The 26,625-nt window shown below is 37.6% G+C and overlaps 2 protein-coding genes across 2 annotated transcripts; one reads left to right on the forward strand and one right to left on the reverse strand.

Moving 5' to 3' along the window:
- Nucleotides 1–195: 195 nt before the first annotated feature.
- On the reverse strand, nt 196–10,297 carry LOC108672568 (angiopoietin-2). The gene is made up of 12 exons (XM_018160267.2): nt 10,069–10,297; nt 9,232–9,309; nt 8,359–9,008; nt 7,941–8,143; nt 6,728–6,893; nt 6,209–6,345; nt 5,855–6,003; nt 5,248–5,379; nt 4,551–4,668; nt 4,205–4,346; nt 1,026–1,301; nt 196–286 (listed from the first exon to the last, which is right to left on the reverse strand). The coding sequence occupies exons 1-12, from the start codon at nt 10,159–10,161 to the stop codon at nt 196–198; spliced, it is 2,235 nt and encodes a 744-aa protein (XP_018015756.1). The 5' UTR covers nt 10,162–10,297.
- Nucleotides 10,298–16,822: 6,525 nt separating this feature from the next.
- Nucleotides 16,823–26,625, forward strand: LOC108672641. The gene is made up of 5 exons (XM_018160352.2): nt 16,823–16,890; nt 18,703–19,612; nt 20,242–20,376; nt 20,891–22,134; nt 25,592–26,625. Exons 1-5 carry the CDS (start codon nt 16,867–16,869, stop codon nt 25,853–25,855), a joined length of 2,577 nt encoding a protein of 858 aa, XP_018015841.1. The 5' UTR covers nt 16,823–16,866; the 3' UTR covers nt 25,856–26,625.

The raw sequence follows: 26,625 nt of genomic DNA on the forward strand, positions 1-26,625 counted from the left end.
AGTTTTCACGTACAGACTCATCGCAACGTCAGTATGTACTAAAATGAGAACGCTATTTCATCCGAAAATTTGATAAACGTATATTCAAAATTTATCTTCGAACAATAACTTGTGAGAAGTGTTGAATTTACATGAGTGTTGAATTTACGCGTGAGAATTATTTAATTCCTCTGAGGAAAGAAGTGAATTCGATATTTATTCCCATTGCTTCTGCAGTTCCTGCCACTGCAGCTGCTGTTCTCGCCATTGATGCTGCTGTTGTCGGTGACGCTCTTGCAAATTATCACTGAAAAAAATTAATTGGTTTTCAGTGACAAAATATATTTGATTTCAGTAAAGTTCATTTAATGGGTAAATGTGCCATAAAAATACAGCCGGTAAATTTGATTATCTTTTAACCAAAATGAGTTTTGTTTTTAGCCTACAATTTATTGGAAAATATGTATGTTAACTTTCAGAGAAGTTTTTCTCAATAAAAGACCTATTGTGTCAGAGCCGGACCTCTAAGGTACCTCAATAACTTCACGACAAAACTTAATTAAACGTAATTAAAGCCTTCATCTTCAATGCTAACGAGAGTCTTGCCTGTCCATTGTCCACGTCCACTCTGTAGCCAAAAGTTATTGACGATAGTTTTTAAATCTGTGAACTAGTTACGAAAATTACAAGAATCCCATTCAGGCTTAAGTTTTCCTCTTCATGAGCGCTACAATGATATGACATGCTTTACTGTGAAGATAAAAGAGCCATAATATTTTGGCCGGTGATATTTATCGATGACATCTCCGCTTTATAAGCTATACTAGCGTATCAATCAGAGAAATGTTTGAGACTTTGTGTAAAAAGCGATACAGGAGTTTTCCTTGTATCAGTTCTATCGGTGCAAAGAGTGCCACTATTTGGTCATTGTAACACATTTATTATTCAGAGTGAATGCATTTAAATCACGACACGAACCAGCAACTGCATTCAATTGAACCTCAATAAATTAATTCGTTAACTGGAGCCTACATTCTCAATATTACCTTTCGGCATCATACTCGTCGACTGGGTAGGTGTCGGTCACTACTTCAGGTGGAGGTGACAATGGTGGAGTTGTGGTGAGTGCGGGGATCGATGACACACTTGTTGTGTTAGCCGATGACACACTTGTTACTGGTTCAGTCACTCGGCCGCCCCGCCGGATCATGATGCTCGTCCGCCACAGAGAATAAAGCGGACCACGGAAATCATACCAATAAATTCCGCTGTATTCGTGATCCTGTGGTACCGGACCGTGGAGATACTGGCCGTTCAAGTTACTGTGACAAAACCAGCGGAAATGGAAACGCTTTGGAAGGAAAGTTGGGTGCCATTAACATGAGTATTAAACATTAAGTGCATTACCAAATGCTTATGTAATCAACCAAAACAACTTTAATAATGCGAAAAACATTTAAATGTTCCCAACAAGCGTATAGGTGTTGAACACGAACGTTTAAAATCGAAAAATTTATTACGATCTTTATTAGATTTCGCTCTCTGGTGTTTGTTCTCTGTGAACGTGAAGATTTTGGAAGAAGCGACATAAGTAATAACATACCACAACATAACATAGTGATGTCGGCGCTGAAGTGTAGGCCTGATGTGGCCTGTCGCCGATTCTTTTCCTTTTCGTGCCTTGTTCATAGATCTAAATTCGTGTCATTTGATACAGAAACTTTCAAGATCTATTTCTCTCGCTTTCTTGAAAATTTAATTTATTTATATTCTAATTTCAAATTTTATGTATGACTCACACGCACTGTAGTCCATTAGTAAAAAATTTCACAGTATAATACTGAATCATATTCATTTCGATATGTGTGGATACCTTTGATAAAAGATATAATTACGATGACATACCGGTCAAGAGTGGGGCTGCTCATAATAGTGCGACAAATATCAATACCAGAAGCATGAAAGGAAGAAGTTACATTTACCAACAGCAACATTACTGAACATGATTACTTATATGTTGCCACTCTGTAAATGAAATCCTGTTGTTATAAGTACCGTTTTTGCTGCACTTGTAACCAATCCGCGTGCAACTAATGTGGAATAGGAAATTTAGAATTAATTTAAACATTGAAAGGCAGGGTGAGATACACTTGAGTCCCTCACCTGCATCACCGGTGTAGTGGCCAAGAAGCTTGAGGGCATAGCCTTCTGCTTCACTGCCAATGGCAAAGGCAGAATATAACACACTTCTACCAGTCCAATCGATCTGAAAATTTCCACACTTGTGTAAAGTCGGAGGCAATGCATGAATCAATTGACAGAATGAATAATTTTGATTTTTTTAATTTTCAAAATAACATATAAGTTAATTTTTTTTAATATTTGATAATAAAATCAGAAATTCATTGTAGATGTGTTACAGCGGAGACAACGGATTCTTTAGAATTGTTGTCTTTAAAAAATAATTTTTAAACGCATATTATTAGCTGTGAATTAGCAAAAATTTGGCCGGCAATGTTCGTTTGCGATACGTTAATACGTGAGTAAAATGCTTTGAGCAAGTGTCTTGACCAACCTGTTGTTGCATGCTTAGGTGCACCCATCTCTGTACTGGTTCGAAATCGTATTATAGTTTCTTCATTTCAGTGGTGCCTACAAACAACCATGCGTCCACTACCGATTCATGCTCGGCCATAGGTATTTCATCATAATTAATTGTGAACTAACCCGGCCAAAAGTTGCACGTGAAGAGTACGAGCTCCCACGATGGCAGGTGCAAGAGTTTCAGGACGTGCGGTTTGCCGTGTGTAATTTGCACTCAATAAATTTGTGCTTAAATCATAAGCAGGTCGTAATTTGGAACAAAATTATTGTTCAAGGGATGTACTATAATTATTAGTTAAAAGGTAAGAAATCCGCGAGCCTATCAGTGAAGGCATTTCTAGGCAAACTAACGAATAGATTTTTACTTTTTTTATTAACTAACGAATTTTAGATAATCATCTAAAATTGTGCAAAAAATTATTAAATTTGTTGTAAATTATTTATTTATTTATTTATTAAATGAATACTGTAGTCCTGTGCAAACGAGATCTAGCATACGGACTGCAGAAACACGGATGCGTAATTTCATATAAACGAAACTACAAATTATACTCCCTGAAAAAGTTCAGACAAGCTACTTGTTGCCGGTGGAAGCAAATAACCAACAGACATCGCACTCAACGATGACTGCTTTGGATCACATTAGGCTTTTTGTTCCTGAACCGTTAGGACGGAGTGGCGAGCCGGTGCACTCAGACAAAGAAATGTGTCATATTGACCAAATGACAGATTTTCTTACACAGAGCCAAATTATGAGCAGACGTAGCACTGATACGCTCTTTTGCTGGGTCAAATTATGTTAGGATGGCCCACGGGAAAAGTGCATCGAAATTTCGACAAGGTTGCTTTCATTTCTCTGAGGATAACGATGGAAGGATCCGGCAAGGTGTGCAGAAGTAAGGATACGGCGAGGTGTGCAGAAGTAAGGATACTGCTAAACCAGGTTGGCCTTCCTACGTTCTCTATCAAGCAATTCACGTGAGCTGTCATTAGCGACTTCAGATAAATCAGCTGTCTTGTTCTTTACTTCCGTATTTTGCAACTGAGCCTTCACTTCAGTCAGCTCATTGCATAGCGAGCTCAGTTTGTTACTCAGCGAGCGCACCATCTCACTCAAGGAGTTTACTACATCATTCAACAATTTCGACTCATTGCCGTGCTCTTCCACCAAAATGATAGCTTGCAAAATATTCACTTAATTCTTATTTTGATTTTGAAGACCAGCAGGCCAAGAAATTTATTTTGGAGTAGTAACTGAAAATTTGAATGGTTAACTGCCATTTTTCAGCTGTGAATGAGCGAAAATCTAGCCGGCACTATTCGTTTGCAATACGTTAATACGTGAGTAAAATGCTTTGAGCAAGTATCTTAACCAACCTGTTCTTGCATGCTTAGGTGCACCCATCTGTATACAGGTTCGAAATCGTATTATAGTTTCTTCATTTCAGTGGTGCCTACAAACAACCATGCGTCCACTACCGACTCATGCTCAGCCATAGGTATCGCAGCCATAAGTATTTCATCCCCAGGCATACCATAGGTATTTCATCACCTGGCATACCATAAGTATTTCATCACCAGGTATGTATAGTATAGGTATCGGCCATAGGTATCTCATCACCTGGTATCGCAGGCACGGTACCACCAAGCGCCCTTGTGGTTCACGGCGCAGTTCTGCTCAGGCCAGGCGTCGCTGTCCGAGTCTATGGTGCTCCAGCGCTGGCCGACGTGGTAGCTCAGAGAGTCCCCTGAACCACAGTTATTTAGTGAGAAATAATTGAAGATTTTATATTAATAACATTCGAAATTCAAACTTCAGCAGTTTTCTTGTAAATAAAATGGAAATACTCAAAAGATGTTGCTTATTTTTAAGCCTCTTACTGAGACATTGAAACTTTCAATACCTATTTCTCTCGCTCACTTGTATATATAATTTGTTTTAATTATAATTCCCAATTCTATTTATAATTCACATAGAAGCTTGAGGGCATAGCCTTCTGCTTCACTGCCAATGGCAAAGGCAGAATACCGAGCCACCGCCGACACTTGGTTGAAGTCATCCAGCTGGATGCGAAGCTCACTGACCTGAGAATGATACGTCTCTTTGCTTTTAAATTTAAGTAAATTCGTATTAATGTCAGAAATTGTTGGCATCATGTCACTGAAATTGAAGCTAGTTCACCAGGTCAATGTCGGTATAATGAGGAGCGTTGGTTTTTAGTTTCAGAAGGTAATAATATTAGTCGAAAATTGCGGCAAACTCAAATATTGCATTCAAGCATTGTCAGGACTGATATACAATAGAATAGAATAGAAATGTGGGCACTGAAGAAATAGGCCCATGGCCTGTTGCCGATTCTTGAATTTTTCGTGACTTGATTCACAGGGGAAAGGGATATAGCAACACGAACGATTTTTTCGGCGTGATCTATGCCAGTTTTACTTGTTCGATGTTCCCGACTGCATCACGTGTGTCATAAAATTACGAAAAAGGAACACTAATGGATCGATGAAAGTTCATGTGTATTATAACTAGAATTATTTGTTAGCAGACAATTCATTAGTGCGTCGCGTCGACCTCTACCCTTCGATGGTTAGTTTAAGTCCTCTGTTTCCTTTCGTGTTCTGCCTTAGCTAGCGAATTATTGAAATTAAGAGACGTACGTATTGCGCGGTGAGGTCATGAATGTGGTCGTTGCCAAGCCAGAACTCGCCAGCGAGGTTCCCGAAGCCATACTTGTAGTCTTGCCAGTCACGCAGGAAGTCCACGGAACCGTCCAGACGACGTTGTAACACCTGTTGCAGAGAACGGCAGAGTCGTCATAGTACCTCTTTAACGTCAGAGAGGTCCTCGAAATTCTTCAATAATAATCGAATCGTCTAAGAAAATCTGATATTCTTCAACAATCGAATCGTCACCGAAATTCTTTAACATTCGAGTCGACCCCGAGCCTTTCAACGACAAAGTCGTCATCGAGCCCCTTCAAAGTCAGAATTTTCATCAGCAAAATTCAACGTTCGAGCAATCACTGAAACTCTTCAACTTCACCACAGAACCTTTAAGTTTTAGAATCGTTGCCGAACCTATTTGACTTCAGGGTCGTTGCCGAGCCACTTACCGAGCCATGTGGTTTTTAAATTGAACAATCATGGCGCACTCATATAATTAATAAAATTTAAAAGTTGTTCGAATTTTGACTTCATTAATGTGACCAATCGCACTAATTAAATTAACCAGGAAAATTAGACAAACTCTTGAGATCTTACGCACCGTCCATCCTCCCCCGTCAGTCTCCAGGTCGCAGTAGGCGAAGAAGGGACCAGAGGCGTCCCTGGGCTGGATGCGGTACACACCGGAACTGACGACCTGCGAGGACTTCTTCGCTCGCTCCTGCACCTCGTAGCAGTCCATGGGATCTCCTGAGAATTCATGTCATTGATGATGAATATGGTAAATGTGTGACTTATAATGAAATAACAAGTAAATGTGTGGATTTTACCATTGATTCGGATTACTTATGTCCACTAATGAGGAACATACTAGCCCGATTGAAAATTTTCACAGAACGTGTTAAAGTTGTTCAATTAAGGTATCAAGTAGTCTTTATGATAATAATAATCATACTTAGCTGCTCAGGGTTCCTGTGGTTCAAGGAAGTGGGTATGACAATGGGTGTGTGGAGCTGGCTGCTCTTCAGCTCCGCCAAGCTGCTCCTTAGAAACGCTTTAGTTACCGCGCTCTCGCTGAGACGTTGAAGAGAGCTACAAGGCATTGCATAAAAAATTCGACACTTTAAAACTTTAGAACTTTGTATTATTTACTGAAATTTACAACAGGCATTATGAGGCAATTCAATGAACCTTGTTTGTCTGATTTTTAAAGAAACATTGTTTAATTTTTAATATTAGATTCTTGTTGCTTATTTTATTCGTTCGGCACCACTCATCCAGAAGTTACTATATGCCTTAGTATGGCTTCAACTATAAAGATATTTAACACGTGATGACATTGTGACGTTGCCATTTTTCTGCAAACCTCATCACTTTGCGGATAGTCTACTATCTCATAATCAATTTCCAAAGGGACTCGATTGCACAAAATTGCATAAAATACAAGCAAACAAGGATAAAGTTTTAATCTCACTTGGATACGTTGTTCCAGACGGAGGCGTTCTGCGTCAAGAACTCCAATTGCCGCGCGGTGTTTTGGCCCAGATTTCTGACACCGTGCACCGCGGCCAGCACAGACTTGAGGCGAGCGCCTTGCCCACCCTCGGCGTTGCCCTCAGACGCAGCAGATGCCGCGGCGCCTTGAACGCATTACATGCTCGGTATTTTAAAAGATTTAAAAAAATTGCAGCTTTGGTAGCACAATAAAAAACAATTAGATTTTGTTAGTCCGTCAGTCACTCACTATCGGGGTTTCAAGTTAAACCTACAAAAAAGGACGAGAAATCGGCGTCTACGTGTACTTGAGTTTTTACAGTAGTGCCTTAGATAAGTGCTAATGAGTATTTATTGAAAGTGGCCTTACCCATACCGCGAATGGAGGCACAAACATGAAATTCATCAATGTTCATTGGTTTGTCAGCAGTATAATTGGTTTGTCAGCAGTAGCACCATATCGAACCAGGTGGAAGTCTAGTAGCTACTTCAAACTATCGTCAGTCATGAAAAGATCCGGTCAAATGAAACGATATTAGATCTTCTGTGAACAAGGCACGAAAATGAAAAGAATCGGTGACAGGCCACATCAGGCCTACACTTAAGCGCCGAGATCAATATGTTATGTTATGTTATAATGTCCGGAAAGACATTATTTATACATGAGAGTTTAAAGATACAGAGACAGAATAACAGAGATATACGACGAGTGTTATAATACAGAAAGACTCAGAAGGTCACTCAACTTTCATTTTTTTTAAAGGAACGGGAGGAGACTTGATTAATTTATCGATAATTGGGAGGAACGAAGCAATAAAATCATAATTTTTCGTTAAAAACAAGGAGACGCTTCACTCGTATTTGGAAATGCTGGATCATTGAAGTAGTGCCCTTCGCAAGAAGGGGCCGTGCTGCTTGACAATGATGAGGAGCGTTGCAAACGCCCCGCCACCCATTAAATCAAATTACGAGCAAATTATTCAACCGGAATCAGTATTTTAAGGCTTTGGCAAATTTCACTCAATACTAAGAATGGAAAAAAGAATACCAATGCCAACACAATGAACAAAAAGTAAAATAAAAATGAAATTAATAAATTGAGATAAACATTTGTTGCATGTTTTACCAAACCACGTTAAATTGTTATGTCTCGATTATATCACATAGTTCATTGATTCAAGTTTGCAATTTACCTGCAGCTTGTTGCACGTCCAAGGACGCCTGAATTTTGGTATTCTGAGCTGCTATTGCCACAAGCGAAGCTCTGAGCTCGTCCAGTCCGTCTCTGATCTTTTCGAGTTCAAAATCTGACGTCTGTAGCCGGTGTCTGACAGCAGCCGACAGCTCGTTGATGGCTGACTTCTGCTCCTCTCCAGAGACCTCCAGACGAGTTATTCTAGAAAAAATACGGTGCATCAAGTTGGAACATTTGGCGGAAAAATTATGTGATTTAATCGTTTTTCAAATCCAAAATTGTCCTGCTACTTTTTCATGTGAAAGGATTTTGCATTGCAATGAATTTTACCGCATTACGGAATAAATAAGTGTAAAAAAATAGTCATTAAAAAAGATAACAGTCACTTTCGATGCCATAATGAGACGTCCGCTAACCTGTAATTGACTGAGTCGATTCGTTCTGCCCGTTGAGTCTGGGCAGATTCAATAGCAAGAAGTCTGTCGCCGACTCTTTGCAATAACAAAGTTATACCATCCAGTCTCTGGCGCTCCTCAACACGATTATTAGAAAAATTGTCTCTGTAACGGCCAATTCTCCCAGCTTCTTCACCCTCATCTTGGCTTCGGCTACTTGCTAGTCCTACACCTACGCCGCGATGAGGCCCTCTAGTAGCACGAGAACTATCACTTCGTGATGAAATAGATGTATAGTCTCGAGTCGGTTCAACATCCAACCTTCTACTTCTAGCGTCACTGCTCTCCACTCTTCCCATGAAACTTTGATCATCTTTAGATCCACTGCCCACATGGCTGTCAGTTTCAGCTGCTGCGTCTTCGGTCCATGGCAAACTTTGCCCGCGGTTCCTGTACAACAATCCGCTGCCTCGGCCTCCCCATGCCGAGCTCGAAGCTACCCTAGAATCCATGTTGCTCCTGTGCACAGATTCTTGTGAATTTTCACGCATGGAAATTCTGCCATAGCTCGAAGTGGGCTCCGGGTTGTAAGTGTTGGCTACATTTTCATTCTCTGAATGAAATCGAACATAGCTAGGAGCGAGAGATGGCCCAATGACTGGGCTGAGGTCCTGTCGGAAGATCAAAAGTGGTTTTCCTAAAAATACATGAAACTTCAACTAAATTTAAATACAACCATAATGGGCTCAGTAACATACAAGAAATTTTTCTAAATCATCAACCATTATAGCGTTAACTGAAAGACCGGATTACGTTATTAAGCATTATTTATTAACAAGAAAAAGAAAATGCAGAAATAATTTTTTAAATGATTAAAGAATTTTCAAATCCCACCGGATTTCTTTTGACGCTGTGAATCGTAAAGATGCTGTCAGGATCAGTGTAGGCGCGCTGCCGTCCCACTGCTGGAGGCTGAAACAGTTACGGTAAGGTTCAGTAGCTGGGCCATACTTTCAAAACTCGCTAAGTGAACGTAAGACTTACGCTCTATTTTCTTGTCTATGATTGGTGGATTTTGCTTGAAAGGCCGTCAATGATTGGCTGATGGACTTACGATCTCTTAGCTTTATTTGAAAGTATATGGCCCCTGTATGCTAAATGAGAAAGAATATCATACACTCATTGTCAGGTGAGACATAACAAAATTTCTATTCTGATTGTCATAACTACATATTTTCTCAAATTCTAAAGCACATTGAACTTCCCCACACAAATGAAATGAATAATATCGTAAATATTAATTAGCGAATTATTACAATCTAAAGTATGGGGGTTATCAGACTTGGTTGATTTATGATACTCATTAGCTACATATACTATAGTATAGACTATCGAGCATCAAAGATGCAGTCTTTGTCAGCTTAATTTTATGTTCATTGGAACAAGAAATGATGCTGAACCATGTTTTTTTTTACTGGGAACGTAGGTTTTGACTAACGTAAGTTAAGATAATTTCAATTTCGGAAGCAAATGAAGCGAATTATTTCTCTGAAAACTGAATCTCACTACTAGTCGTAATTTTAGCCAAATCAGTTGATATAGATTCTAAATTAATCATTTAAAGGGTTTTCATTTAGTTGTGATTTTCTCAGTAGTTTATTTTAACAATGAATTAATTTCAAATATTCTTGTTTTAAAATGTTTCACGTATTCTCTACGATATGAATATACCTGCGTCGAGATTTCTCCTTGATTTTGACCAGGAAGTTGTTGACCATGAACAACCACCAGCACTGTCATAAATATCGTCACTGAAGGCAGCATTGCAATGTATCAACTAAAATGCTCTACTTCAGCTCATGGTATTAGAAGGTAACGCTATTATGGACCGTGAGAGAACAGTTTCTGAAGGAGTGGAATCTTTTCAAGTTGGTGAGAGGTTCAGTGATTTAATAGAACTTTTTTCAAATTTATTATTTATAATTATTTTATAAGCTTAAACCCATCTTAAATTTAGTCATGTGTGAAAGATGGGGTGATCTCGCTCGTTAACAGTGGAAAATAGTTTACGTTCATTTTTAGGTGAAGTGCAAAAAAATTAGCTTTGTATTGTGAAACTATAGTCAGGTGAGAAAGAGTATCGAATAATCACTAGTAAGATAAATGTCCATTTGTTGTTATATGCCAAAGTGCGGCAACAATGATTCCTAATAGTAACGTTTAAGCTCAACATCAAAAAATAGAACAAAAATCTCTTTCGTTCATATAGCTTTTAAAATTATGTCACAAACCGAGAAATCACGGTTAATATATTAAATAGAAAACTGTCATTCCATAGTTTAACTCCAGAAAATCTAGCAACATTTATCTGCACCTATTCCGAGCACTGTGAATGCAATAGCATTTATGCATTCAAGCTTTCGTTAGAATTGTAAAATTCGTGTTGAAATTATAAGCCCCTCTGAGCATTTCTCGCCAGATTCTTTTATTATTGTTATGGCTAAAAATTGTTGTGTATAACTGGCAATGATTTCCTTGATTATTAAAATGTACGGACTGAAATTTTCAATGGTGATGAAAGCGGCAAGTCTCTCGCTAAACTGAGAGGTACGAGGGAGCCTTGAGGGACTCTACTGTATGGCATTGTCTGTTTAGCTCATCAGAGAGACACACTGCACGCTCCTATATGTATACAACAACTCAGTTAACTGAAGTAAAGCTTGCCCATGTGGAAAATAAACTGCAGATATACATTTGCAACATTTTCAATTATATTCTTCCTATAACAAAATAGCATTGAATAGCAAATAGCCATTAAATTGATAGGAAATTATAAAAATTCGCTCATGACAAGAGAAATGTTGTAATTCTGGTGTTTCTGAGTAGTTACGTTTAATTTTACAGTTGTTTAATTATTTTACTGAAGAGTGAAAATTAATCAAAATAGTTCACTGCATGGCGTAATACTCCTAACTCAGTCGTTATATCAAAATAATTTCAACATTATTCAACATTTCCGAAAGCCATGTCTATTCTTCCCATATCAGTAGCGTTACACTCGGTGTTCCATAATTCTGGAAGATGGCAAAATTCTGTGGGAAAATTATTATCATTGTTCATGTTCATTGTACGTGATTACCGTCNTTTTGATGTATGCTTTTCATTAAATTTTAACTCAATAAACTATCGCATTGTTACGAAAGAATGAACGTTTAATTGTTTGTTCTCTCCAGGAGTAAAGTACAAGGGGAAGAGAAATTCAGACTTTTAATCTGCTAATAATAGTCAGACCTAGAAGTCATAATTGATTTAAGTGCTTATAGTTTGTTCGTATATTATGCGTAGTATTTTTTGGCCAATCACAGCTAAATAATTTATTCGAATATTGAATAGAGAATTTTTCACTCATTCATACATGCAGTAAATGGGGCAAGTTGAGAACACTTGAATGTACTCTTTGTCAATCGTTAAAAATACATCCGTTTAAAGAGGCATTTCTGCCACTCCAGAATTCAGTGTCCGGCTGAAATTAAAGCAGGAGTTAATAGAAGGAGAGATATTTAATTCGTGATTTACGTGTTGTCAAAAAAGTCGAAATTATATTTCAAAACAGCTCACGTATATAGTGTTAAAGGAAGGCAAGCCTTCGTTCGGATCGCATTCATGTCACGATCTTCACTTTTTCCAAACAGTTTCTCTTGTTCCAAATAAGAATGCAAAATACTAAGCAAAAGTCACGTCAAAATTTTCACGGTAAACGTAAAATAATAAATTTTAGAATTCATGATGGTTGATTAATTAAGTAAGTCAAAATTTGATTCCTAAATAATCAGTGTAATTTTTAAATATAATTTTTTGATGTTTAATTGATTCACCATAATTTAAGGGTCAACATTTTAAAGGTAATCGTAAACTAATAAATTTTAGAATTCATGATAGTTGATTGAGTCAAAATTTGATACCTAAATAATCCGTGTAGTTTCTGAATATCCATTTTTGGAGCCTAAATGACTCACCATAAGTGACATCATTTAGCCAAATAATTGGCCTCTGTAGGGAATTATTTACGGTTGAGATACTTTTATTATGGGTAGTAAAATTTCATCATAAAAATGTCTCAAGAGGATGGTGTTTTAATTCCTTGGAATATTTTCAACAATTTTTGTATCATTATTATTGAGCATCATGCACAGCGGTCGTGTGAGCGCTTAATTGTGAGCTTAGTACAGGGTGTACCAGAATTAACTGACCCTTTTAATTTGTTAATAAATAAAAAACTAAGAATGTTATGAAGTTGAAACTTGTTTTATTTAAAAGAAGAACATTTTCATGGTAATATTGTATCATAGTTACGTCATCATCCTGTATAGCTTGCTAAATTTGTGTTTAATTATCAAGCCTTAAATTTTCATCATGATTCGCTACAGTAAAGAAGAAAGAACGAAAATTCTGCAAACCTACATCAGGACGATGTCAATAACAGAAATTCAACGTGATTACAGGATCCATTTCAAAACAAGAATCAGTCCTTCAAAAAAAAAAAAATAATTTTTTCTAATGAAAAAAAAACATTTTTCGCCAGAATTACTAATGAAGGTTATGAAAGCAACGAAGAGAAGAGCCCTATTTTGTCAAAACAATTGTGGTGGGCATTTAAAAGATATTATATTTAAAAAATAGGATACAATATTACCATAAAAATGTTCTTCTTTTAAATAAAACAAGTTTCAACTTCATAACGTTCTTAGTTTTTTATTTATTAACAAATTAAAAGGGTCAGTTAATTCTGGTACACCCTGTAGTTAGTATTATCAGTTAGTAATATTAAGTTTCAGTATATAGAATATTTCAGCCTATATGAACATGCATAATAAGTAAGCCCTCAAAACTTAATCTAATTTTATAACATGGTACAAACTTGAAAAGTACATCAAGATTCTACAGATTTTGAATGAGGCGCTGAGCTCATGAGTGTAAAAATCTTTCGACTCATTCCTGATGGCATATTAATAAAATAATTATGCTTTAAATTCCCATAGAGAAATTAGCCGATTCTATATTAGTATGTAATGCTTGTTATGTAGCTCTTAAAAACCCATGCCATTACCAAATACGATGCAACATGCGTATAAATACTCGATAAATTAACGCATTAACACGTATGCTTCTATACCAGAACGAGGAATATTCAACGTTAACTCAATCAGGGTCCATTAGCACGTTGATAAACGATAAAGGTCGGTGTGGTTAATGAAAACACATTATCTTGCCCATTAGTGCCCATGTGGAAAATAAACTGCAGATATACATTTGCAACATTTTCAATTATATTCTTCCTATAACAAAATAGCATTGAATAGCAAATAGCCATTAAATTGATAGGAAATTATAAAAATTCGCTCATGACAAGAGAAATGTTGTAATTCTGGTGTTTCTGAGTAGTTACGTTTAATTTTACAGTTGTTTAATTATTTTACTGAAGAGTGAAAATTAATCAAAATAGTTCACTGCATGGCGTAATACTCCTAACTCAGTCGTTATATCAAAATAATTTCAACATTATTCAACATTTCCGAAAGCCATGTCTATTCTTCCCATATCAGTAGCGTTACACTCGGTGTTCCATAATTCTGGAAGATGGCAAAATTCTGTGGGAAAATTATTATCATTGTTCATGTTCATTGTACGTGATTACCGTCATCTCTATCGAGGTACGGAGCGCGGGACATCACCGTAATGATTCGATTGCTTATCCTTAGGACAAGTGATAAAAGATGATACTAAGGACAAATGTTTAACGGTGATACTAAGGACAAATGATTAATAAAATTTAAATTTATTAAAAATTTATTAAAACGGTGATACTAAGGACAAATGATAAACCGTTAGTGAATACGACTTTTGGTGTTTCAGACGCTTGCAGAAGAACGAAGTTTCTTTCATAGTCGAGGTCAAATGAATAATTGTCGTCAATTATAGTTCTTGCATCGCTTTTTTTCTTATCAAGCGTGCGATATGAGTTCATTTCCTGAATTTAAATACTATATATTAAATACTATACTGAATTTAAATACTATAACACTGCACGCCGTAATGAAGTGGAAATAAGGAATTAATCTAAGGAATATACATCTTCATGCTATTTCATACTATTTGACTATGCATACTATTTGACTATGTATGCAGATATCGTTAACTATTGTGGATACATCATACATATAATAGAAATTTAATATGATATTTGGTAAGTATTCAGAGAAATTAATTATTACTTTAATTTTATATTATAAAAGGAATTCTTACTAAAAAACCTTGTTATCAAAAATAGATGTGATTGCCCAAATCTAAAAGCGTCAGTTGAAGGTATCTAAATAGTTTTAGGGTTATATAAAGTTCAATTAGTATAATCTTTATTTTTCTACACTATATGCGTTTTTTGCCGCAGGAAATTACAGGGATGACTCACCTAATTGTCACACGTTCCGGTTACTTAAAGTTTAAAAAAAAATTATTCCACGCCAGGAATTATTTTTCAAACTTTTTCCACGGAGTACAATTTATTAATTACGTTTTTTAGACAATAATTAAACGCTATAATAATAACGGCATATATACAGACGAAAAACATTAGGAATATTTAAACCGTGATCCAAGTTCGGCGCTTAAAAAAATTAATTTTTCTTTTTCAGGGGGGTTTTAAATATGGAAGGAGATGTTTTTCGAAAAACGAGCACGAATAAAAAAGTTAAAGATTTTAATATGCGACTATATGGCCCAATTTTCAGGAAGATTAACACTCATCTGAAACTTTCGAACGGCTTGATTGCTATGAACGGTTTGATTGCTATAAGGTTTTGGACGAGGGTTGCAAGTAAATGAAAATTTTTCTGCTGCTCTCAACACTTTGAGAAAGATTGTTAAGATTTCTCGAGGTATTTAACGCAAAAAAGGGGATTTGATCGAACAACCGTTCCAAATAATTTGAAGGTGTAGTTCTCGTTGTGTCGTCACCGGATGCTCCTTGATACGTCACTCGCTATTGCGCGTCCGTAAAATGATAACACAGCCACTGTATTGCAGTGTCATATCTTAAAGCGTTTGGATTTTAATGCTTAGGATAATTGGATCATTACGTGAGTTCGAATTGCATATAATTTCACACATTGCATTTTATTTGTTTGTTTACTGGCGGTATCTCTCGTTACCAGGTCTTTAAGTACAAATATTAATGACGACAGTCGATGTAATAAAGGTTTATATTAATCCTTGTTATTACTTGAATTAATTGTGAACTAACCCGGCCAAAACTTGTACAATTGAAGCTGAAGGCTCCCACGATGGCAGGTGCTCGACGTTTCAGGACGTGCGGTTAGCCGTGGGTAATTCGCACTTGATAAATTTGCGCTTAAATCATAAACAGGTCGTAATTTGGAGCAATATTATTGTTCAGGGGATGTACTATAATTATTAGTTTATAGCTCGGAAATCCGTCAGCCTATCAGTGAAGGCTTTTCTAGCCAAACTAACCAATCATTCTCCAGAAATAGGCCGCTATAACATAGTGATCTCGGCGCTGAAGTGTAGGCCTGATGTGGCCTGTGTCTTGTTTTTGGGGATGTATGTAACGGATGTATGTATGTAACGGAACTTAGGCTGCGTCTTGTATTTGGTCACGTTTTAAAAGCACGGCAGATAAAGAAGTTTTGGCAATACAGATAATCGTCTATAGTTGTGCAAAAAATTATTAAATTATTTATTTATTTATTATTAAATGAATACTGAAGTCCTGTGCAAGCGAGATCTAGCATACGGACTGCAGAAACACGGATGCGTAATTTTATATAAACGAACCTACAAATTATATTCCCTGAAAAAAGTTCAGACAAGCTACTTGTTGCCGGTGGAAGCAAATAAGCAACAGACATCGCACTCAACTGTGACTGCTTTGGATCACATTAGGCTTTTTGTTCCTGAACCGTTAGGACCATGGTTGAATTAATACTGTATTAATTCAACCATGGTTAGGACGGAGTGACGAGCCGGTGCACTCAGACAAAGAAATGTGTCATATTATCCAAATGACAGATTTTCTTACACAGAGCCAAATTAAGAGCAGACGTAGCACATATACGCTCTTTTGCTGGGTCAAATTATGTTAGGATGGCCCACTTAAGGGAAAAGTGCACCGAAATTTCAACAAGGTAGCCTTCATTTCTCTGAGGATGACGATGGAAGGATACGGCGAGTTGTGTAGATGGAAGGATACGGCGAGGTGTGCAGAAGTAAGGATACGGCGAGGTGGGCAGAAGTAAGGATACGGCGAGGTGTGCAGAAGTAAGGATACGGCGAGGTGTGTAGAAGTAAGGATACGGCGAGGTGTGCAGAAGTAAGGATCCGGTGTAATAATCAACGGTCGGTTAGCAGATCAAGGTCGGTCGGTGAGTAAAACCGTACGCGCGATTCGTGAGCAGACAAGTGACGATCAGTGAGCGTATGTGAGAGCACGCGTGTCTTTGCTATCCGCTAGTCATGACTACGTCACGTGTATTTAAGGTACTTATAAGGGCTTGAATTTTCAATAGTGATGAAAGCAGCAAGTCTCTCAGTAGCAGAATAGAGATTATGGCCTATATATGGCAACAGACCACGGGCCTATTTCTTCAGTGCCGATATTTCTATTTTATTCTACGGGATTACATGCGTAATCTCGTCATATGAAATAATTGACGAGGTGAAACCTTTCGATGAATTAATAAATTCATGAAAATCCATTGTTGCTATAATGCTTAATGAGTGATTCCAGTATATTTCATATTCTTGGCGTGAATACAAGCACTCGTTTTTGGTACCTAATGACGAACACGAGTGTGTGCATTTAGGCGTTAAATTATAAAGAAACGTAAAGTGTCTGTCCAAATGGGGCATAATGCAGTCAATTAATCTGTTTTCATTTTTTCTTTAATTAAATAAAAAGACGCAATTTATATTAATCTATTAATCACTAAAGTTTATCAGTTTCCAATTTATTAAATACAGCTGTAAAACGGGCTGAGACATCCACACAGTCCTACAAACTATGAAATGCAAGGGTAGCGGTACAGCGACAATCAAAAATATTAACATTCGTTTTGACAGAATGAATTAGTTTTAGAATTAGTATTAAAATTAGCTGCAGCACATGAAGTGCGTTAGCCCTTCATGTGCTGCAGCTAATTTTGTTATTGATGAATGTTAGATTTCACGCTAAGTGGCAATGTTCTTGAGGTCAGTGTTCAAAATTACAGCACAGTGCTTGTTTACCTTAATTACAATGAAAAACGTGTTTCTGGAAACCCCCCCCCCCTTATATACTTTATTTCATTTAGTTACACACAATGTCAGCCTCCTAAATTTCTTCATTGAATCTCAATTGATTCAATCGATTTTTTCTCTGATTAATAAATACCTGGAGAAAATACCTGCAAATTAGTTAACAAGGACGAATTATCTAAAGGGTTTCCTGCAGTGTGAACTGAGCAGGACTTCGATAAAGAACGACCTCATGTGTGAAAAGATAGATAAGAGCACCAAATTGCCATATGCAATCTTAGGGTGACCAAGGTTACTGCTAGGAACACAGTTCCTGTGTAATGCTAGGGAGATAACACAGACTCTTACTCTATAACAATATAGCAGGTATATGTGCTGAAACATTGCCGACAGATCTTGCCAGATGTCGAACGTGATTTCAGCGTAGAATATTTATAGAGCGCTGGTATTATATTGAATTTTTTAAAAATAAATTAATTATGAAGTAATTGAAATTATGATAAATTAAAAATTATTATGAATTATTAAATAAATTAAATTTAATATTTGTTTGAAACTAATTTAATATTTAAGTGACAAATTAATCAAAAGAGTATAGTTAATCTGTTGTCCTATAGCAGTGTTCAAATTTGTATCATTCTTATTATGTTCATTTTAGGCTATCAACGCATGTGATTAAGTTAAGTTGTTGAAGCCATTTGTTCAGAAAATTTGTAAGGAAATTGTGTGTTATTGGACAGCTCCGGCTAATTATTAAAAACTTTTTTTTTCCAATGTAACTCAATTTGTTCTTACTGTGTTTCCCGTTGTATTATCATACACCCCTGTCTAATGGAACAAAATAAAATATACCTCATACTTTTTAGAATTGGCTCATAACTTTCCGTTGAGATTTATGATTTTATTATAGCATTAGTTTCCTTAGATTGCAAGTTAACCAAGAATTTAAAACGCAAAAACGCAAATAATAAGATAATTTATGAGAAATATACTCAGTTTTTTTTCTTTCTTTTAATTTGTTGGATAGCTTATTCTCTCTGATAAACATTTTTCCAGCGTCTGGTTCTGCTGTTGCTGCTGTTGGTGGTGGTCGGCACTACGGCGTCTCTGAAACCCAGCAAGTCAGAACAGAGAGAACCAGAGACCTCGACTGCGTCTCTGAAGCCCAGCAACTCAGAGCAGAGAGAGCCAGAGACCTCGACTGCTTCTCTGAAGCCCAGCAACTCAGAGCAGAGAGAGCCAGAGACCTCGACTGCTTCTCTGAAGCCCAGCAACTCAGAGCAGAGAGAGACAGAGACCTCGACTGCTTCCCATCAACCTGAAGGAATCTTTAAGGTATCATCCATGTTGATAAAGTTTCTTACATCTCCGAAAGCAACGGAAGAACCGAAAACTTCAAGTGCAAGTGAGTTGATTAATGAAGAAGATAACTTGGTGCTAGATCCCACTTCGCCCAAGGATTTTTCGAAAAAATCGGATGCAACTACAGGAAAAAATAATGATGAACAAATAAAAATCGAAGACAGTATAAAAGAGTTTGTTACTGCAAACACTTTACAAATAACTGATCCGGAAAAAGAGACACAAACGACCGTTGCTGATGGCCTTCATGTCGAGACCTCATATCCGCCAACTAACGCAGCGGAAATTGATTCTTCAACGGCTACTGCCTCTCCAGTCACGGAAGATGAAAAATTCGTAAATGAGATGCCAGAATCTCAAACATTCAAAACTTCTCAATTAAACACGGCGCTGTCCGGCAACGAACCCTTATCAGGACCATCACCACAAGTCTTCGGTCCATTGGACGACCTCTTCCCTGTTGTGTTTCCTCCGCCTGGGGTGGAAGGCCGTGAAAATTTCATTCCACTTCCCAACCTGGAACGCGGTGCTGTCAAACAACATTTCCAAGAAAAGAACGCTTTGAAAGAAGCAGCTTTAGCTGAACAACATCAATTGGTTGATGGTAAGTACCCAGTGTAAAAATATATTTCAATTAAGCAGCTGTAGTTCTTTCAAATATTTTTATTTGAATTTGGTTAGGCAGCTATAATCCTTTCATATATTTATATCCTGATTTCATTATGCAGCTGTAATTATTCAAAATATTCATATTTATATTTGATTAGGCAACTATAAGTCTTTCAAATATTTATTTTTAGATTTAATTACGCAGCTATATAATGCTTGCATGTTTTGATGCGAAAACTGAAATAGCTGAAACTGAAACAGAAGCCAGCTAAAGTGCAAAAATAGGCTTAAATTATCTACATTAAAATAATAATGTTTTAAGAAAAAAAACGAAATTTCTGAGTTTCGAATGACATATAAACGGTGATAACTTTGGGCAAATGGCTCAGTTTAGAGGTGAATCATAATGGAAAAATACAGAATATTTACGAGTACAATTCAGTACGTGCGGTCCATTGATAACAATCATGTTTAAAAATAATGAAAGAGTTTGTCCACCCCTAATTATAAAAAGTTTGTCCACACGGATGCTAGGTTCAAACATTTTACTTCATAGGAATACATAAATAGCGGCTTAATCACTCATACAATTGAAAATTTTACGCCTATTTCTTCACTATTAAGAGCTGCTTGCCAAGAGTAGCGCCGAGTCATCGGAGCGACCAGCGTTCGACGTGCGCGTGCGGACGCCAAAGCCTGGCAAGCAGCCTATGCTCATGAAGCTCCAGCCCAAGGCACTCGACAGCGCCGGAGTTAAAAGTATGATGTTATCTTATAATAATTTTATAAATTACGATAAGACTTCATGCTAATTTTATTAAGCAAGATGGAATCTTATTTTGTTGCAAAATTTATATCATAATTTTTTCACCGTAGCATTTTATATATTTTAAATTTTTGATCCTGCGCTAAATCTGGCATGAAACTAAACGAAAATTTTCGTTAAGGTGCAGAAATTAAAATAGCATTATGAACGAGAAACCAACAATAAGAGGTAGAATGTCTAAAAAAATATCTTGAGCGACTATTTAATCATGAAGTCACAAGTTGAAATGACAGACATTGAAGATACACAAATAAAAATTTTGTTTTCAAGTTTTTTTATGTAGCTATTTGAGTTATAGGGAACATATTCATACAATTTTCGTGATGTGTTTATTTTTAAATTTGAAAAACAACTTGTTAATTTGTTTCATTCCCTAATTTTTTATAAAAGTTTATAATCATTGAATAATTTTCTAAAATTCTTCTATTTTCTTCTTATGATTCTCAGAATCGTTTTTGGATTCCGAGAGAATAGTGAGACCACATCACAGTTTCATCAGCGAAGCTGGCATTGACGTTGAAGCTAAAGGCGACAACGGACAAATAAAACGCGTGCCACACCCCCGAGATGACCACTCAGTCCTGCACCTGCTAAATCAGCAGCAAGGGGATCTAGCAAGTTTCTTCGAATCCCAAGGAGGCCTCCTTCCCGTAACCGGCCGAAGCAATTTTTTGCAGCCTTATCTCGGAGGCAATAATCTGATTTTCCACCAAAATGATCCTTTCATTCGTCATGACAACAACTTCCTAGGGGTAACACCATCACCGGGAGTATCATTTTCGACCCTATCGCCAGGGTTATTGGGAATTACTGATAACAATTTTGCATTTTCGCCTCGGCAGCTGGCAGCATTTGCTGACGACAGGACTATTTTTCATCGACCAACAGCGGCACCGTCGCTATTAGAGAGCATTACGACTTTTCAAAATGATCAGCGCCGGCCCTTGACTCGAGATCACTTCCTTAACGTTGATAACCAACATCTTTCTCCGTTTGTCAGACCACGAGAACCAAATTTGAAGGTTCCATTTCAGAACGAGTTCTTCGATGAAGGTGAAATAAACTCAAATATTTTCGTCAGACAACCATCAGCTTTCCCTTCGTTCGATGTCACAGGGAGACCTATTATCACTTCTCATGACGATAGCCTGTTATCAATCGCAAATAACGACAGAGGAAATTCATTTGCTCTCAGGCCAGCATCGTTACGCCCGACCACATTACGCGATTCGTTTAATCCTTCAACATATTTCAATTTTGCCTCTCCCACTCAATCTGACCAGATAAATCCTTTAATAGGATTAGGAGGACAAAACACTGTCATCACCCACACTACTCCTAGACCTTTCCATATCATCCACGAAGAAACTGCAGTAGTGACACCTTCCTCTTTGAGGTTTTCGCCCACCACGGCCTTTCCTCCTCAGAGTTTCAGCGCAAGCACTTTCAGGCCTTCAGAAAGACCCTTCCTCTCAACAACTCTTCGACCATTTCTCTCCAGCACCATTGCGCCGATTATAGAGACTGAGTACTCGAAAGTCAAAGGCCCTCATTCTGGGCGAGGGTCGTCAAGATATCGACCTCGGCAGAATCCGAACGTCCTAACCAGATTTGATCAAAACCTCAACCAGCTCACGGACTACAGCTCCCAGTACCATTCCGGGGAGCATCTCAGCCACGGAAATAACAAGGTGAGTGCACTATGAATCTCTAGCTTCAACCCCCCCCCCAGAAAAATAGGAAGGAGATAAAAATTTTCCTCGGTGCAATTATTATGATTTTTCCGTGAATAATCGAACTAAAATCCGACGATGGTGTCAAAGTACATGGGACGCTCACGAACAGAAGTGAATCAGAATTTGCGTTTTTTGCCGATATTTAGGTGCAATCACAGCACAAACTGTTAATAATGAGGAAGCAGAATTCTACTGCCTGTCAATAGTCCAAGCGATGCGATCGTTTTATATTCGATTGATAACGAACATTAAACTTCACCTTATATTCATAAACGCATTTATTAAAGAGGCCCAAAGAAATACCGAACCAAGCAAGAGCTGCAAATTTAATCTTAACGTAATCAAAATTACCTCGTGCATAATTATATATGCAACAGATTTATGACGATTTTTAACCTTGCTCAAACCATGAATCTTACTTAACGCGCCGTAAAAAATATTATTTTAGTATACAAAAGTAAAAAATTAAATTGTTTTACGTAATTAACAATTTTTTATTTGGTTAAAAAATCGCGCATGCATGCGAAGATTCCGGTCTTCAGAGCAGCAGTGTGGGCCGAGTCAGGTTCACGGTCGGTAAGCAAACGAGGAATTGTTTAACGTGATGACGTCATTCGGTGCGTTTCCTGTAGCTGTGTTTATTACTCAGTCTATTTTTTTACTCTAATTTTATTACTGCGACGTCTTCACATTAAGAACTCATTATTTTCTGGTGATGACAGAACCGGATGTATTAATCTATACTTCTGAAACTTTGTCCTTTGCTACATCTGAAGATTGACTACCGGAAACCAAAGGAAGGTTGGCTTTGACTACAAGTTTCATGAATCATGTGCAATGTCTAGGCGTCTGAATGCTTTTCACTCTAGCACGTGATAATAAATAGTTTACTCCTGGACCCGTTCGCTGGAGTTCCTGCCATCACTTTAAGCTGAAAGAGAACAAGGATTTCTCGAGCCGGAAGCTGTCAGAATGTTTTATTTTATCGTTAATTCATTAGCTGTTGCGTGGCTATTCTTGGTCGTCGTTATCAGGGAAGTTTTTTTGCCAGAATATTTAAAAACAACATCGCTGTCTCTATATGTTTTTATATGGGTCACACAGAGACTTGCATGTTTTGATACGTATAGACATTTCTATATGTCTGTGTATATGCATCGCAACAGATAAACTTCCTTGAAAATTTTCAAGCCAAATCAAATGAATCGTGATTAAGAAATGTGAATCGAACATACAAATAGAAGCAGTAAATATTAGTTCTAATTAAAATTAACAAATGCGTCAAATATTCGTTACTGTAAATAAGTAGAATTCCTTGAAAATCCATTAGCATGAAGTAATTGGTCCATTAATGCTGTAATGTCCGCTGCAGCTGCGAGTTGGATTATGAATTTACCGTCAAATGCTAGTTTTAATCCAGTATGTAATTTACATTTGAAGTTGAGGCACGTCACTATAGAACTTCTTGAAATATAATTACATTCCTGTGAACGACCGAGCCTGGGAATAACGCAGTAACCTTCCTAAATGGGCAATATTCACAAGGGAATTTCCGTTCGATAATAAAACAGACTGCGCTTATTACCTTCAGCATATCACGTAGCGTAATTAGGTTTACTAATGGTTGTGATATCAGAAATAGGGTACAGAGCTGATAATACGGGAGCAAAATGTAGAAACATATCGCGTTTTGCGTCCTTTGTGTGGAAAATCCCTGATGAGTCATGTTTTTTGAGCCAAAATTTATTGTCTTTAAGCACTCCTCAAAGCTCCTCTTAGAGCACTTCTCAGAGCACCTCGCAAGCACCCCTCTCAGCACCTCTCAAGCACCCCTCAAATGCACTTTAAGCACCTCAATGCACTTTAAGCACTCCTCAAAGCACCTCTTAAAGCACTTCTCAGAGCACCTCTCACAGCACCTCTCAAGCGCCCCTCAAATCACACACATAAAGGCAAAAGGACACTCTGGACATCATTAACGCTATCCCCAAACAGAGGCGAGAATATTGACTATGGAAAGCAAGTTTTAGGTTTACTAATGGTTGTGATATCAGAAATAGGGTACATAGCTGATGATACGGGTGCAAATGCAGAAACAAATCGCGTTTTGCGTCTTTTGTGTGGAAAATCCCTGATGCGTAATTTTTTTTGAGCCAAATTTCTTGTATTCAACGCCGCTTTTCAAGCACTCCTCACAGCACCTCTTAAAGCACTCCTCAGAGCACATATCCACGCACCTCTCACAGCACCCCTCAAGTCACCCCTCAAAGCACACACACACATACAAGACAAAAGGACACTCTGGACATCATTAACGCTATCCCCAAACAGAGGCGAGAATATTGACTATGGAAAGCAAGTGTGCCACGAGATCAGCCAGGCATTGAAGGCTTCCTGTCGTAGCGCGTATGTAAAATTAGATGCTCGCGTGGAGCGTGACTGTGAAGGCCGATGCTGAGGCGGGTCCGGGAAGTGTAGGTGGGCGACACACTTCACGCGCTGTAACGTCTACCACGCACTTGCGCTCAAAGCAGCTAATCGTCAATTTTTATGATATATTGCGCTATTTTCGGATTAGTGTCTTCTGTGTAAGGATACATTAATTGTCGTCAATTCTATTCGTGTCGAAAGGAATGATAATGCTTGGGTTAAGTGAATGCTTCAGCCCATACTTTCAAAAAAAGTTAAGAGATCGTAAGTTCATTAGCCAATCGTTGACCGCCTTTCAAGCAAAATCCACAAATCATAGACAAGAAAATAGAGCGTAAGTGATTACGTTCACTTAGCGAGTTTTGAAAGTATGGTTCTGGTCGCCAAGATTAGAGCAGCGAGTTGGGGGCTCGAAACCAGCAATTGGTTCAGAAAATTCTGGTCTAAATCGGCAAGGTGGCCAAATGATTTAAAAATCTTGGTGGTTAAGTTGAGGCCGGATGGTTAAGAATATCGCCTATAGATGCATTAACCGTCGTGTATGCTATTCATAGCCATGAGTTAAGTGACAAGAATTACTGTCAGCATACAAAGGGTTAAACCGGATCGAAACTACGACATAATAGTTTGAAAATTTCCACCTAAATTCAATATTTCTGGATGAATTCCGTCCAGAGATTGTCATGTACTGGACTCAAATAAATGTTTATACAACCTCGTAATTAAACCATTGAACATTAGTTTGATTGATCATCTAGCTATTAGACGACTGGGTTTATTGTTTCTTCTCCTGTTGAATATTCTGTAGCACTTACAAAGCAAACTTCACAGCTATTGCACACACTGAACAGTCTGGCTACTACAGAATACGTTGCTTATCAGAGAAACGTAAAAAATTATTCAACGACACGTACAACGTATCACAACACGTTGTCTACCTGAGGCTGAAACAAAACGCGAATAATTAAAACTTTCTTCCTAGAATCGGCCGTGGATCGCTGGCGTCGCCCCGGGCAGCGGTGAAAATCAGAAGGAATACACGTACCATTACGCGGTGCACAGCCCCAGCACCGGGGACCATAAGGCGGCGCATGAGGCGAGGCTCGCCGACGGGACAGTTGTTGGTGGTTACTCGCTCGTTCAGCCAGACGGCATCACCAGAAAAGTTTCCTACACGGCTGATAAATTCTCTGGATTTCAGGCTAATGTGGAATACTTGCCCGCAAGGCCTGAGTTGGCTGGATAATGAATGGACGATTTGAAGGGAGTGAGTAATGAATGAAGGTTGTGATGATGAGTTAGATTGTCATTTATTTTGTAATAGATTTCGATTTTTACGGTAGAAATGATAGACAATGAAATTGAATTTTAGTATAAATCGCAAAATGGTTTTTGGATTGATGTCTCACATACAGCCTTATGTCATGTTTGATGTATGCTTCTCATTAAATTTTAACTCAATAAACTATCGCATTGTTACGAAAGAATGAACGTTTAATTGTTTGTTCTCTCCAGGAGTAAAGTACAAGGGGAAGAGAAATTCAGACTTTTAATCTGCTAATAATAGTCAGACCTAGAAGTCATAATTGATTTAAGTGCTTATAGTTTGTTCGTATATTATGCGTAGTATTTTTTGGCCAATCACAGCTAAATAATTTATTCGAATATTGAATAGAGAATTTTTCACTCATTCATACATGCAGCAAATGGGATAAGTCGAGAACACTTGAATGTATTCTTTGTCAATTGTGAAAAATACAACCTTTTAAAGAGGCATTTCTGCCACTCCAGAATTCAGTGTCTGGCTGAAATTAAAGCAGGATTTAATAGAAGGAGAGATATTTAATTCGTGATTTACGTGTTGTCAAAAAGTCAAAATTATATTTCAAAACAGCTCACGTATAGTGATTAAGGCCTTCTGATCGCATTCATGTCACGATCTTCACTTTTTCGATGCAGTTTCTCTTGTTTCAAATAAAAATGCAAAATACTAAGCAGATGTCACGTCAAAATTTT

Source organism: Hyalella azteca, unplaced genomic scaffold (assembly GCF_000764305.2).
Source record: "Hyalella azteca isolate HAZT.00-mixed unplaced genomic scaffold, Hazt_2.0.2 contig429, whole genome shotgun sequence".
NCBI lineage: Eukaryota > Metazoa > Arthropoda > Malacostraca > Amphipoda > Hyalellidae > Hyalella > Hyalella azteca.